Below are 13,084 nucleotides of genomic sequence, written 5' to 3'. Positions count from 1 at the left end.
TCATCCTCTCAGCTGGGACACACTGGGGAAATTAAAGAGGATGCTATTAATTATTCAGGGACACAAAAGACATAAACTGGGATTGTTTTAGGCAAACTCTTCAGGAAGGCTTGGACTACATCAGCCCTCTCCTCTTCTTTGGCTTTGCCCCTTAGAAGCCTCTCTTCTCTGTCCTCCCTAGGCTATGCTGCTGCACATAGGAGGGGCCTTGGGAAACCTTACATCTATACCATTTTCATCCACTCAACAGCCCAAATGTCCCTCCATCCTTGCCCAACAAGAGACCATTCTGAAGCCAAGTTGAAGAGAAAAGCTCTATTTATACCAGCTGAGGAGGAGCAGTCCGGTGGGGACAGGGCTGTGCAGTATTCTCTGGAGAATCAGTACAGTCTAGGATCAGGAATCTGTCTCCAGCTTTTGGCCTGGGGAGCTTTGATTTATCCTTCCCTGGTTCTCAGCATGGAGGAAGTTAGGGATGGAAGGGGTCATGCTTCTGTAGGTTTCTCTGCTCCAATCCCCATTCTGGGTTTATAGTTGCAGTCTGCCTTCGTACCAGATTTGATGGGAGAAATTAGTAGTAGATCTGAGTATGGAACTGAGCCTACTGCAGGAGGAAGGAGGGAACTCCAGTAGAGGGTACACAAAAGGAAAGGGCAGGAAAGATACTAAAGGCCTGTGAAAACGAGAGAAGGGAAGGGAAGAGAAGATGGAAAGTCAGCTCTTAGATTTGCCTATTAGATAATTTTGTGCGTAGGAATACACAAACCAAAGTATCCTTTTCACGTCTGTTTTCTCTGGAGCATCGTTCCAGGTGTTTCTCACCCTTCCTACAAAGTACCCACCTCAAGAATCCTCCTCCTGTAGGTCATCTCGGATGCAGGTGTACACAAAGATGGAAGCTGGCTGGAGGCTGATGCCATCTCTGGAGAGCAGGTGTATGTGGCGGTAGCCTAGGATGGGGCAGGAAAACTATTATTAGGAAGGCAGCCAGAGTTGCAGTGTTGACCAAGGTTTCCAAGGACTGTCTCACCTTGTTGCATACAGCTCAGAGGCAGAGTAAACTGACCAATAAAGTCATTTCGGGATCTCCAGTCATAATCCTTAACGACAAAACGCAGCACAGCAAGTTCAGGCACCCGGACATGAAAACATAATGTTTCCCCCCAGTATGGATTAAAACCTGAGGTGGTGACAGGTGGGAAATGAAGAAATAGACATTGATTATCTCTGTTAGATCCACATGGAGTGGCTTTCCCTGTATTATTTAATCTAGATGGCATTCAGCATTTTGCAGGTGAGGAAAGACACAGAAGGAGTAAGCCATTTTCCCAAGTAACAAGCCTGTAAGGGAGGGGGCTAGATTCTCTGTATTGTCCACCTGCTTCCCATAGTAGGGTGTGGAGGTGGAGAAATGGACTAGAGTCAATGAAGGAGAAGATAAAAGGGCAACAGCAGTCATTTCTCTGCACTGCCCAGTCGCTCACCGTTGTTCTCCACGTAGTTGGTCTCTTGCCGGGTTGTGTCTTCACGAATGCCAAAGAGCTCCACTTTCACCAGCGGATCCACGATAGACCTCTCTTTGGTGTTGCCCACTTTCGGGAGTTGCTGACCACTGATCACCTGCAATCAGGGCACTGGACCTTCATGAGTTTCTGCTCAGCCAGGTGCCCTTCATTCCTCATACCCCCGGGGAAGCAAAGACGGAGGACCACACATAGCTATAGCTTCTTGGTTTACAAAATGGATCCTCCACGGGTAATAGGTTTCCAGTTAGAAATTAAGAAGGTTGGGGCTGGAAAGGTGGCTCAGTGGTGGAGTGCTTGCCTCGCATGCATGAGGCTCTGGGTTTGATTCCTCCACCAAGCTGGAAGTGGCACTGTGGCTCAAGTGGTAGAATGCTAGCCTTGAGCTGAAGAGCTGAGGGACAGCGCCCAGGCCCCACAACCAAAAAAAAAAAAGTTTGAAAGGCACACCAAGGACCACAGCCTCTTACTATGCACTAGAATAAACATTTAATCTTGGCTGCTGCAGTTCTCCGAACCCTGTGAGGTGGGTGATAGGAGTAGCCTCATTTTACACTGATGTTCACAGAGGTTAAAGAAACTTGCCCAAAACACTAAACAGATTTGAAATTAGGCAGCTGGCTCCAAAATCTGTACTGCTAGCAATCAGGCCATCTAGTCTCAAGAAGTTTTCAAGCAATTGTACTCTCTCAAGATCTCATTTCTTCCCCCTGCTTCCCTCCCACATATCCCATGTTCAGTATCCATCATACCTGAATTAAGAGGATCTTGGTTCTGAAAGGCTGGATGGGCCTCTCGGGGTGGAAGGAACTCTGTGGATCGCGCAGAAATTTGGGCTTCAGCACGTAGCCACAGCTGCCATTCTGGCGGAAGAACCCATCACAGATATCCATTCCAAGTCCTGCGGTCTGCATATTCAAAGCCACTGAGAATCGCAAGAGAAAAGATGGTCAAAATTCACTTTGGGAACCTTCCAGCTCCTCTTTCAGGGCAGGGACTAAAAAGACAAGTACTGGGTATACAAGTCCTTGTGGGAGCTAGAGCTAATATATGCCTGCCATCCTAGCACCTCGGGGGCTGAAGCAAGATGCGAGTTTAAAGCTGGCCTGGGCTATATAAGGAGACCCTGCCTAGAAGAGGAGGAGAAAGGGGAGGAGAGAGAAAGGAATGGAGAACAGGCGAAGATGGAGGGGACAGAGAAGAGAAAGGGGAGGAGAGAGGAGCCTGCCCATTGGGAACATCTCCATAGATAACATTTCTTACCCTAGCACTCTAAGGAATTCCCTGGCCCTACTTCTGTTGGTAAACTTTTTTTGCATCAGCTGCTTGCGCCTCCACTCCCTCCTTGTTCTTAGTACCCCCTTACCCATCTGGCAGCCTACATTCCAGAATTCCTGGGGATTGAAGTTCGATGAATCTGTCCTCAGACCACCGGGATATATACGGCTTAACTGAGAAGTGTTATGGTGCACAAAATCATTGCCTGTGAAAGGGAACAGGGAAGGTATTAGAAGTCCCCTCCATTCAAGGCTCATTCTTCTACTTGAGTGGTCCTAAGGACCTTGCTCACTCCATTCTTCTCAACATCTGAAGCTGGTTGCAGAGAGCTTCAGTGTGCCTCTGTTGTGTTCCATTCGGATCATCTTCCCCCAAACTTTCCTCCCCTTATAGCTTTGTGCCCACTAGTCATAAGTCCTTTCCCTTTGCTTCTTTATCTCTTCCTATCTCCCTTATCCTCTTGTTTGGGACTTACCTGCCTGCTTACAAGGCCTGAATCTACCCATCCCACTTCCCTCCCTCTCCTTCCATTTTGATCCTGACCAGCCTCCTTGATGAGGTGCTTGGCCTTGTTTTCAGAGAAGGATGCTATCCCATAGTAGTAGTGTTGCGTTGAATGTGTGAAGCTTTTGAATGAGACAGACTTCAAGTAGATAACCAGAGAAGAGAGGGCTGGACATAATATGGCCTTGGCTTTCTGGAGAAGAAAGTAGAGAGAAAGATGGAATTGAATCCTTAGCATTCTGTGAGGGAAGAAGCTAATGGCGGTCCAACCTAAACCTCTTCCCATTACTACCTCCCCCACTGCATTCTTCCTTCCTGCCTCACCTGCTTGGTCAATACAACAGGCCCAGGATTGGTATTAGGAGGCTGGATCAAAGTCTGACAACAACTAGGCAGAGAAGTCGGCAAGCACCTCATAACCTGGCAGTGGGGATGGGAATAAAAGCAGTCTTCATCTGCCGGGCGCTGATGGCTCCTGCCTATGATCCTAGCCACTCAGGAGGCTGAGACCTGAGGACTACATTTCAAAGCCAGTCTAGGCAAGAAAGTCTGTGAGACTCTTACCTCCAATTAACCACCAACAAGCTGGAAGTGGAGCTGTGGTGCAAGTGGTAGAGCCCTAACCTTGAGCACAAAAGCTCAAGGATAGTGCCCAGCCAAAGATTGGGATATACACCCCCCAAAAAAGCAGTCTTTATATATTAGTGTCATCTGTGTTAGCCTCTGGAGGCTAAAGCACCTGCTCTGTTTGGAGGATCCGCTTTATTTCACATCTTGGGTAATAGATTTTTTAACATATGATTACTCTCTCTTGTCTTTTCAAATAAATGAATGATAATCTGGCCAGAATGTACATGAGTCTATGCAGATACATTAAGAATGCAATATGGTCATGGAATTCACACCTGAAAGTATGCAGTGGTCCCAGTATATCATCTTTGGATTTGTCTCCTAAGTTCTCATTTCCATTCCTAATGTGGTGACAGCAGGCTAATCACCACAACCCCAGAAAGAACAAGATTAGCTAGAAGTCAGGTGAGTGAACCAAGCAAGTGCACAAGAGAGAGAAAAGCAGACTTCAAACCAGGGTCTTAGAGGACCCACCAGTGGCATCCCTCCCACCTCGGTCTCCCTCTTTCCCAGACAGAAATGGGTGGATTGTGCTGGCATAGTCTTGAGGCCTCCACCTTCTCCACGTCAGATTTCTCCTCCTTTCTGGCTCACTTTTGGGCATTTCTGGCTCCTCAAGCCCAGACTTAACCCTTCCCATGAAATGGTCCCTAAATTTACTATAATTGAGGGTACACCAGTCACTCCAGTAATCCCTACTTAGCCAATATAAAGGTGATTACCACGCCCCCCCACACACATATACACCCCTATTGGTGATTTTCAAACTAGCTCTTTTTTTTTTTCTTTTTTCTGCAGCTCCTGGGCCTTGAACTCTGGGCCTAGGGGCTGTCCCTAAGCTCCTTTTGCCCAAGGTTAGCACTCTACCACTTGAGCCACAGCACCACTTTTGGCTTTTTCTGTGATTAATTGGAGATAAGTGTCTCACAGACTTTCCTACCTGGGCTGGCTTTGAAGTGTGATCCTGAGCTGAGCCACCTGAGTAGCTAGGATTACATTCATAAGCCACCAGTGCCCAACTCAAACTAGCTCTTATGGAGATTGAGAAGTACCTAACCCCTTAAAATCCTCTTTTCTTGTAACTTACCCACTTGCCCATCCTGGGATCCTACACATCCCACTAAGACCCAGTAGGGGGGCTTCAGTTAGAATAGTTGTGCACTATCTATTTTGTATACTAAGCCTCTATGTCAATTTCATTTAAAAAAAAAGAAAAAGATCTCATGGCCCCAAGAAGTTGGAAAGTCACTGCAATGTATTGATACATGGCAATATCTCAAGTATTATAATGCTATGCATATATTCTTATGTCTTTTCATTAGAGGAAGGATTGTTTTCTTCTTGGCCTTCTACTCTATTGACTCTAATCTCTTCAGAAACCAGCCCTCAGCTGAATGCCCTGTACTCAGATGTCCAGCAGAAAAACCACTCCAACTGTGTACCTTCATTTTGTCCTTAACCTGAAGCTGGAGTTCAGGTGCAGGCACAGAATGAGTCTCAATCTCAGAGTAGGGGTCTGGCTCTAGCTCTGTGCCCTGCCTTCTCTCCAGCTCAGAGTGCAGGTCCTCTTCTTCTTCATCCTCCTCCTCCTCATTTGTTGTTAGCTTCTTTCCCTTTATCAGGATCTTACCCCGAAGCCTCTAGGAGACAAAAATGAAGAGAGAAATTCAGTTTCTGCCCCCAGGGCTTCATGGAACCTCATGAAGTTTCCGTTGTTCTCAAAAGCAGAGGAAGGGGGCTGGGAAGATGGCTCAGTGGTAGAGCGCTTGATTTGCATGCATGAGGCCCTGGGTTCGATTCCTCAGCACCATATAAGTAAATAGAAAAAAAAGCCGGAAGTGGCGCTGTGGCTCAAGGGGTAGAGTGCTAGCCTTGAGCTGAAGAGCTGAGGGGCAGCGCCCAGGCCCAGAGTTCAGGCCCCACGACTGGACCCCAAAAAAAAAGCAGAGGAAGAAATTAAATGGCTAGAAGTTACCCTAGGAATAATAACTAGCTCATGCCTGTAATTCTGGAGGATCTTGGTTCAAAGCCAGCCTGTGCAGGACAGTTCACAAGCCTCCATCTCTAATTACACAGCCAAAAGTTAGGTTGGAGGTATTGCTCAAGTAGTGGAGTACCAGATATGACCAAGCAGGCACACAGTTCTCCTAGGAAGAGATTGCTCTCGCTCTCTCTTTTCTCTCCTTCTCGCCCCCCTCTCTCTACACACACACACACACACACACACACACACACAGTATGGATTCCCTTCTTAAACATTTTCATCCATTTGGAAGAAAAAAAATGTAGGTCCCTACTTCACATTTGATCCACTAAAATCTCCTTTAAGTTAAAAGGATATATAGATACATAGGTTCATACATATGGTGAGATTATGAGAAGATAGATTATCTTTTTGAATAATCATGATTAAAGAAAAAAAAAGATCTTTCTGTTTTTTTATTTTTTTAGTACTGGGCTTACATTCAGGATTTGGGTAATATCTCTTAGCTTTTTTGCTTCATGCCAATAATCCCAAGAATTGGGAAGCTGGAGCAGGAGGCCACTCTGGACTACATAGCAAGTCTCTGTCTCAGTAGACAAAATAAAGCAGAATGACAACCACAGCAGCAAAAACCTCAAACTAAAACATCCCCTCCTTTTTTTCTTTTTTTTTTGGGTCCGGTTGTGGGGCTTGAACTCTGGGCCTGGGCGCTGTCCCTCAGCTCTTCAGCTCAAGGCTAGCGCTCTACCTCTTGAGCCACAGCGCCACTTCCGGCATTTTTCTTTTTGCTTATGTGGTGCTGAGGAATCGAACCCAGGGCCTCAGGCATGCAAGGCAAGTGCTCTACCACTGAGCCACCTTCCCAGCCCCATCCCCTCCTTTTTTCCCAACACTTTCCATTATGAATCTGAATCATGTCATTTATGAAGTTATTTGTAGTCACTCTCTTCTCTTTGGGGTATAATTTGGTAATTTTTTTAAAGCGGGAAGTTGACAGTGACAATTAAAAATGTCAGAATAGAAACTTTAACCTCTTTAACCCAACAATTCTGCTTCTAGGAATCTATTTCAAAGAAAGAATAAGTGGCTAAGGATATATGTACAAGAATTATAAACAACCTAAATGTCTACCAAATGTTCAACTGGATAAATTATGACTAATTACTTAAACTAGAACAATATAAAGCTATTATGGAAAAAAAATGTCCATGTCCTGGTGGCTCATGCCTGTAATCCTAGCTACCTGAGAGGCTGAAGTTAGGAGGATCAAGATTTGAGGCCAGCCCAGGAAGAAAAGTTAACCAGATCTCCCCTGCCCCCCCTTTTTTTTTGGTGGTCGTGGAGCTTGAACTCAGGGCCTGGGCACTGTCCTGAGCTCTTTTGCTCAGGATCAATGCTCTACCACTTTAAGCCATAGCTCCACTTCCACTTTTTAATGGTTAATTGGAGATAAGAGTCTCATGGAGACTTTTCTGCCTGGGCTGGCTTCAAACCACGATCTCCATAGCTCAGCCTCTTGAGTAGCTAAGATTACAGGCATGAGCCACCAGCTTCTGACCAGACTACTTGAGGAGAGCTGGATAAGGTGATGCGTGCCTGTTATCCTAGCTACACTGGGAAAACTAACATGGAAGGATCATGCTCAGATAAAAAGTGAGATGCTATTTCAAAAAGTAACCAGAAAGCTGGGCATTATTGGCCCATGCCTGTAATCCTAGCTACTCAGGAGGCTGAGATCTGTGGAATGCGGTTCAAAGCCAGCCCAGGCAGAAAAGGCCATGAAACTCTTATCTCCAATAAACCACCAGAAAATTGGAAGTGGTGCTGTGGCTCAAGTTGGTAGAGTGCTAGCCTTGAGCTGAAGAATTGAGAGACAGTGCCCAGGCCCAGAGTTCAAGCCCCACAACAAGGAAGAAAAAAAAAATAATCAGAAGGAAACAGAGCTGGAAGTATGGCTCCACAGTAAGACCTGCCTAGAGCTCAAACCACAGTACTGTGTGTGTATATATGTTAATATACACATATATGTTTACATAAGTCTTTAAAAATCTCATGATAGGTACTGAGGGTGTAGCTCAGTGATAGAGGTCCTGGGATTTAAATAAAATCATCTATTGATAGATTTTTTGAAAAGTTTGGGATTATAATGGGGTAAGAGTTCCCTTTGTATTTTTGTATAGTCTACACAAATTACTACCAAAAATTAAGATATTTCCATTGCAAATGAAATTTACAGCACATAATGACTTGAAACTTAAGAACTATAAGTAGATTCTGTGTTCAATTAAATCTTCCAAAATTTAAGTTGTCTCCAGGCATGCTAAAGAGAAAGTCTATCTGAAGATAGAAAGATGGGATCAAGTTGGGCATCAGTGGCTCATACACATAAACTTTAGCTACTCAGGAGGCAGAGATTTGAGGATCTTGATTCGAAGCAAGCCCAGGCAGACAAAGCTGTGATATGTCCAATTAACCAACAAAAAGCCAGAAGTTGGAGGTGTGATCCAAGTGGTAGAGCACCAGCCTTGAGCAAAAAAAGCTAAGTAAGAGTATGAGGTGCTGAATTTAAACTCCAGAGCTGGCACAAGAAAGGAAAGGGCAAGGGAAAGAAGAAAGAAAGGAAGAAAGGAAGATCAAGAGGTAGCTATGTGAGGAATATGGAGGCTACAGGAAGCCTAGACAGAGCACTAAGTACCTACCTCAGGGGAGGGCAGCTGGTTCAAGGGCACATCATCCAAGGCGGTGTTCAGCAACAGCTCCCCCAGGATCTCTGTCAGATGCTGGGCCACCGTCCGCTGCTGATCCCAGGAGCAATGGTTTTCCAGGGACATGATGACTGGGTAGTCTGTTGTCTGGTGGGGGAAGGATGTGGCATCTAGTGTTACAAAACCCTCTAACCTCTTTGGTTCCTAACTTTCCCCCTCATTTATTCACTCAAATGAGTACTCTGATTACCAGACTCTTTCACAACTGTTAAAGGGCTCAATGAGGCTTTGTTGAGTCTGGGGGCTACTCCTAGCTATTCCTAAAGAGCCCCCTTGGTCCCCCATATCTCATCCCTGTTCTAAGTCTGACCCAGGTTCCCTGAGACCCTTGCACTTTCAGATTCAGAGTGGTAGTCAGGCCTGCAGTGTCCACATTCTATTTTGAGGCCTTCATCTCCAGGTTCTTTTTTTTTGGGGGGGGAGGGGGTCCAGTCGTGGGGCCTGAACTCTGTGGGGGCTGTCCCTCAGCTCTTCAGCTCAAGGCTAGCGCTCTACCACTTGAGCCACAGCACCACTGCCGGCTTTTTTCTTTTTGCTTATGTGGTGCTGAGGAATTGAACCCAGGGCCTCATGCATGCAAGGCAAGCGCTCTACCCCTGAGCCACCTTCCCAGCCCCTGTCTCCAGGTTCTTACTGGCCCCAGCTCTACTGTTTCCTTAGGAAATTGTTATAAGTGGTAATGATTAGAAATCAATGATTACCTTTCTGACTACTAGGGACACATCCAACACTTATTTATAACTCTTTCTTAATATCTAATATTGTAGAGTTACAATTTTTCTTTTTCTTTTTTGCTGGTCCTGAGGCCTGAACTCTGGGCCTAGGCACTGTCCTTGTGCTTTTGTGCTTCAGACTAGCCCTCTACTACTTGAGTCACACTGCCACATCTGGCTTTTTCTTTTCTTTTCCTTTCTTTTTTCTTTTCCTTTTTTTTTTTCTTGTGGAGTTTACTTGGAGATAAGAACCTCATGGACTTTCCTGCCATGGCTGGCTTCAAACCACATAGCTAGGGTTATAGGTGTGAACCACTGGTACTGGACTTGAGTTAGAACTTACTTTTTGCATATCATGCTGTTTGCAAGAACCCTCCCTGCACCCTTCCACCTTCCCCAGACTCAGAGCCAGTTACTGTTCCCCCTTGTCTTATTTAGCACTGCTCCCAACCTTGAACAACTACCTGGAAGGCATACTGTGCTACTGTGGTCACAACATCTTTGAACAGGATGCGGGAAGTCAGGGTATGTCCGTGGTAAACAAGGGGTTCCCCAGTAGGTCCATCCCATATATCCACCTCTACGCAGCGGCACCCCCGCTTCAGGGCCCTGAAAGAACCCCAGATGCAGGAGACATCAAAATGTGATCTGCCACTAAAGACCCTCTGCCCATTCTGAAACAAGCCTGGGTTAAGTAGTAAGAGCTGTCTCAAAAGTACTGTATACCAGTATTTACTCATCTAGACCCCTTCAAGCTACATCTCCATGGAGCCTTCTCCATGTCACTGGACAAGGCTGCAGCTCACGCTAATCTCCAACCTCATCCTTCTCAGTTTACAACCTTCCTTAGCAACTCATTGCCTAGTGATACTTCAATGTTCAGGCTCTTCAATATTCAGACTCTCAGGGACCTCTCTCTGTCTCTGTGTCTCTGTGTCTCTGTCTCTGCCTCTCTCTCTGTCTTTCTCTGTCTCTGTCTCTTTCTCTGTTGGTTGTGGGACTTGAACTCTGGGATTGGGGACTGTCCCTGCACTTTTCAAGGCGAGTGCTCTACCACTTGAGCCACAGCACCGCTTCCAGTTTTATGGTGGTTAATTGGAGATAAGAGTCTCATGGACTTTCCTGCCAGGGCTGGCTTTGAATCATGATCCTCAGATCTCAACCTCCTGAGTAGCTAGGATTACAGGCATGAGCCACTGGTGCCCAGCCTATCTATGTATCTTTTACCAGCCATTGCAGTCAGTGCCTCACACAGGCTAAGATTGAAACTTGGAGGTTTCACTCATTTTTTAGTAAAAGCTTCATTCATTTTTGCATTCTTTGATGCTCTTATAATGATATGTCAACTATTCAATCAAATCTGTGATTAATTACAGTAAATGCAGCTGATACTTATTACCTATAGATACATGAATTATCTAATTTGATCTTCCTAACAACCTTGAGAAAATAGGCAGTTGCCTAGAGGCTAATTGCTTAGCTACAAAACCCCAAGTGAGTACCAAAGACTACCTCAACACAAAGTATAAACCACGATTTGATTCTAGAACTTCTGTTTTTAAATCCCATGTTCTAGTGCCTTTCCTACCACATTTACTTGTTCAGAATAAATATGGCAGGGCCTCTGAATTCACTTGTAGGGTTTCATTAACATTCTCCCATTATTCTTTAATATCTTAGCAAGTGTCTCAGATCTCTAAGGTCCCACAGCTCCCCCAGCCCTTTTCTATCTCTACAATCTGTTCTCCACTCACAGCTGCCCTCAGTTTCTCACAGAAGGTCCCTTTCTTGAGCTAGACCCCTCCTTTGTCACTACCGCACCGTATATATCCCTCGACGCTGCTCTGGCCACGAAGCTGGTCCCCCAAGAGGTAAGTGTTGTGAGAGGAGTTGATGAAGTAGTGGTTCATAGGTTGTGTCATGTCCTGGTAGATGGGCAGGCAGGCCGGGTTGAAGATGTTTCCATCCTTTGAGCATAGGTAGCTGAGAAAGCCATCCATGCTCAGCACGTGCCTTCGTTTACCTAGGGCATGGATTGTAGAACACTAGAGTGAGGAGTTCTCAGTGGAATCCTAGTGGCCATTCTCTACCCCTTCCCTCAGTTCCTGCCTTTTAGATGGTGCCAGATCCCAGACTTGCCCTACCCACTGTCCATCCTCAGTGATTATTAAAGACAGCTGTTTAGATTGTGTTAAGGAGAGTATGGTGGCTCAACTCTGAATCCAGGCACTTGGGAGGTAGCGGCAAGAGGACTAAGAGTATGAGGCAAACCTGGGCTACATAGCAAGTTTGAAGCCAGGCTTGGAATATGGCTTAGTGGTAGAGTACTTGCCTAGCATGCATGAAGCCTTGGGTTCGATTCCTCAGTACCACATAAACAGAAAAAGCCAGAAGTGGCATTGTGGTTCAAATGGTAGAGTGCTAGCCATGAGCTAAAGTGGCTCAGGCCTAGGCCCTAAGTTCAAGCCCCAGGACTGGCAAAAAAAAATAAATGTAGACCAGTGCTCTCCAATAACACTTTCTACAATGATGGAAATGTTCTGCTCTGCAGTTTTGAATATGGCAGCCCTTGGCTACATGTGGCTATAGACACTTGAAATGTGCCTTCTATGACTAGGGCATTAGACTTGAAATTGTATTTGATTTTAGTTCATTTAAATGTAAATGTTCACATGTAGCTCATAGTGACCATAATAGCACAGCTTGCAATCTGAAGGGTCCAGTGTGTATACTTAGATAGAAAATCGAAGTCTAGAAAGAATTAAGGTTACTTGTTAGTGATGTGGCCAAGGTAACTTTTCTTCTCTGGGCTATGCAGTTGTGTTATTTATGAGAGTTTCGTCCTCCCGTCAGTGCTTCCATGCACTGTGGGAGACACATTTGTCAACATCACTTTAACCTATGCTCTCCTTGAGGACCCTGCTACTTCTTCCATAGCCCTCACCTTTCTCAGCATGGATCTCATTTAACAAAACAAAGCTAGGCCAGGCGCCAGTGGCTCATGCCTATATTCCTAGCTACTCAGGAGGCTGAGATCTGAGGATTGTGGTTCAAAGCCAGCTTGGGCAGGAAAAGTCCGTGAGACCCTTACTTCCAGCAAATCACCAGAAAAACAGAAGTGGTGCTGTGGCTCACGTAGTAGAGCACTAGCCTTGAGCTGAAGAGTTTAGGGACAGTGCCCAGGCTCAGAGTTCAAGCCCCATGACCAACCAAAAACAAAACAAAAAAAAGCTCTACAACAACAACATAAAAAACCAAAGACAGTTACTGAGCACTCCATCCATGTCAAGGGCTTCGCATGCATCATCTCACTTCATACTCTCCTTAACACAGTACAATAGATGTAATCTGCAGCCACAAGTTATGTGCCCCAGGTCACATGACTAGTGAGTGAAAGAACTGGGATTTGAACACAAGCAGCCAGATATCAGAGCTATGTCTTGCACTGTGCAATCTCACTGAGGGTAATGTTTACACAAGCAGCCAGATATCAGAGCTATGTCTTGCACTGTGCAATCTCACTGAGGGTAATGTTTCTGTAGAGAGGCTTTCTTAGTACTTAGAACAACCTAACTCTCATGTCCAGCTCCATTGCTCCACACTTGAGATATCCTGGAGCAGCAAGTTTCTTGACAGTGATAACCCAAATTCTTAGGTAAGTCCATACTCATTAAACACATTGTGAGC

General features: G+C 45.5%; 1 protein-coding gene across 1 annotated transcript in view; it reads right to left on the bottom strand.

Annotated features, from left to right (window-relative positions):
* Positions 1 to 621: 621 nt before the first annotated feature.
* The window catches only part of Plcd4 (phospholipase C, delta 4), a 32,899-nt gene continuing 20,436 nt past the window's right edge, over positions 622 to 13,084 (bottom strand). The window contains exons 6-16 of the mRNA XM_013018342.1: positions 11,219 to 11,420; positions 9,862 to 10,006; positions 8,619 to 8,771; positions 5,378 to 5,575; positions 3,345 to 3,498; positions 2,890 to 3,006; positions 2,276 to 2,448; positions 1,485 to 1,620; positions 1,031 to 1,180; positions 843 to 950; positions 622 to 673 (exon numbers count right to left, since the gene is read on the bottom strand). Coding sequence (XP_012873796.1) covers positions 844 to 950; positions 1,031 to 1,180; positions 1,485 to 1,620; positions 2,276 to 2,448; positions 2,890 to 3,006; positions 3,345 to 3,498; positions 5,378 to 5,575; positions 8,619 to 8,771; positions 9,862 to 10,006; positions 11,219 to 11,420 — 1,535 coding nt within the window. The 3' untranslated portion in view covers positions 622 to 673; position 843. The remainder of the gene's footprint in view (positions 674 to 842; positions 951 to 1,030; positions 1,181 to 1,484; positions 1,621 to 2,275; positions 2,449 to 2,889; positions 3,007 to 3,344; positions 3,499 to 5,377; positions 5,576 to 8,618; positions 8,772 to 9,861; positions 10,007 to 11,218; positions 11,421 to 13,084) is intronic.

This window comes from Dipodomys ordii, unplaced genomic scaffold (genome assembly GCF_000151885.1).
Source record: "Dipodomys ordii isolate 6190 unplaced genomic scaffold, Dord_2.0 Scaffold1, whole genome shotgun sequence".
In the NCBI taxonomy this organism is placed as follows: domain Eukaryota; kingdom Metazoa; phylum Chordata; class Mammalia; order Rodentia; family Heteromyidae; genus Dipodomys; species Dipodomys ordii.
This window is presented reverse-complemented; position numbering and strand designations above follow the sequence as displayed.